The sequence below is a fragment of the Penaeus monodon genome, chromosome 33, assembly GCF_015228065.2.
Source record: "Penaeus monodon isolate SGIC_2016 chromosome 33, NSTDA_Pmon_1, whole genome shotgun sequence".
NCBI lineage: Eukaryota > Metazoa > Arthropoda > Malacostraca > Decapoda > Penaeidae > Penaeus > Penaeus monodon.
In genome coordinates this window covers 6089588-6090355 of record NC_051418.1, presented here as the reverse complement: position 1 = coordinate 6090355, position 768 = coordinate 6089588, and the positions used below count along the sequence as shown (strand labels likewise).

General features: G+C 34.6%; 1 protein-coding gene across 1 annotated transcript in view; it reads right to left on the bottom strand.

The window, feature by feature from the left end:
- The window catches only part of LOC119593965, an 8036-nt gene that overhangs the window by 3491 nt on the left and 3777 nt on the right, over positions 1-768 (bottom strand). Inside the window, exon 5 of the mRNA XM_037942986.1 lies at positions 538-642. Coding sequence (XP_037798914.1) covers positions 538-642 — 105 coding nt within the window. The remainder of the gene's footprint in view (positions 1-537; positions 643-768) is intronic.

Here is a 768-nt window from a genome sequence, read left to right as displayed (position 1 = left end):
TCTGGATCACATGTTGGCGCTCTGTTCCATTTAAAAGAAGAAAAAGGAGGGTAAAGATGACTGTATAATTGACTAAGTGAGAGGAGGACCTACAAGGGGAAAAGGGATATGGGGTTATTATGGGTGTGGTTGGAGGAAACTTGCCAAATAGTACCAGATGTATTAACAGACACCACATATGTCTCATTGATAATCTAAAAGATGCAGAAAAAAACAGCCAATCTTGATAGGTCTTGCATTATCATGGTGATTAATAACACATACACATACAATATGCGGAAAGCCATGATCATGGGTTAATAAAACAATGAATAGCAAGAGAGCATAGTGAAAGAAAATGGCTTTAAACCTTATTTGTACAAAGTGTAGATGATTCAGAACATATAATCAGGGTTATTTAATTTCCTCAATGAGTGATTATAAAAAAAATTCTGAGAATATCCAAAATCACCAAAGTTGATGGTCTACATTACCTACATTTTACAATTAAACACTTTAAAAAATTTCAAGGAAAACATATACAGTATCTGTTATTACCGTTTCTGCTCCTTTCAATTCACTTATGAAGTGAATGAGCACTCGGCGGACATCTGCATGTTCTTTCTCCGATACTGGAGATGTCTGCAGCCACTTGTGAACTTCCTGCAAGATGTACACAAAATGTTACATACGGCACAAGTACTTCAAATTGAATAGCTTACCCTTAAATGGCATTAGAAACTACAAGTATAAAGAATTATATATTTCATTTGTCCTATATGTCCTAAT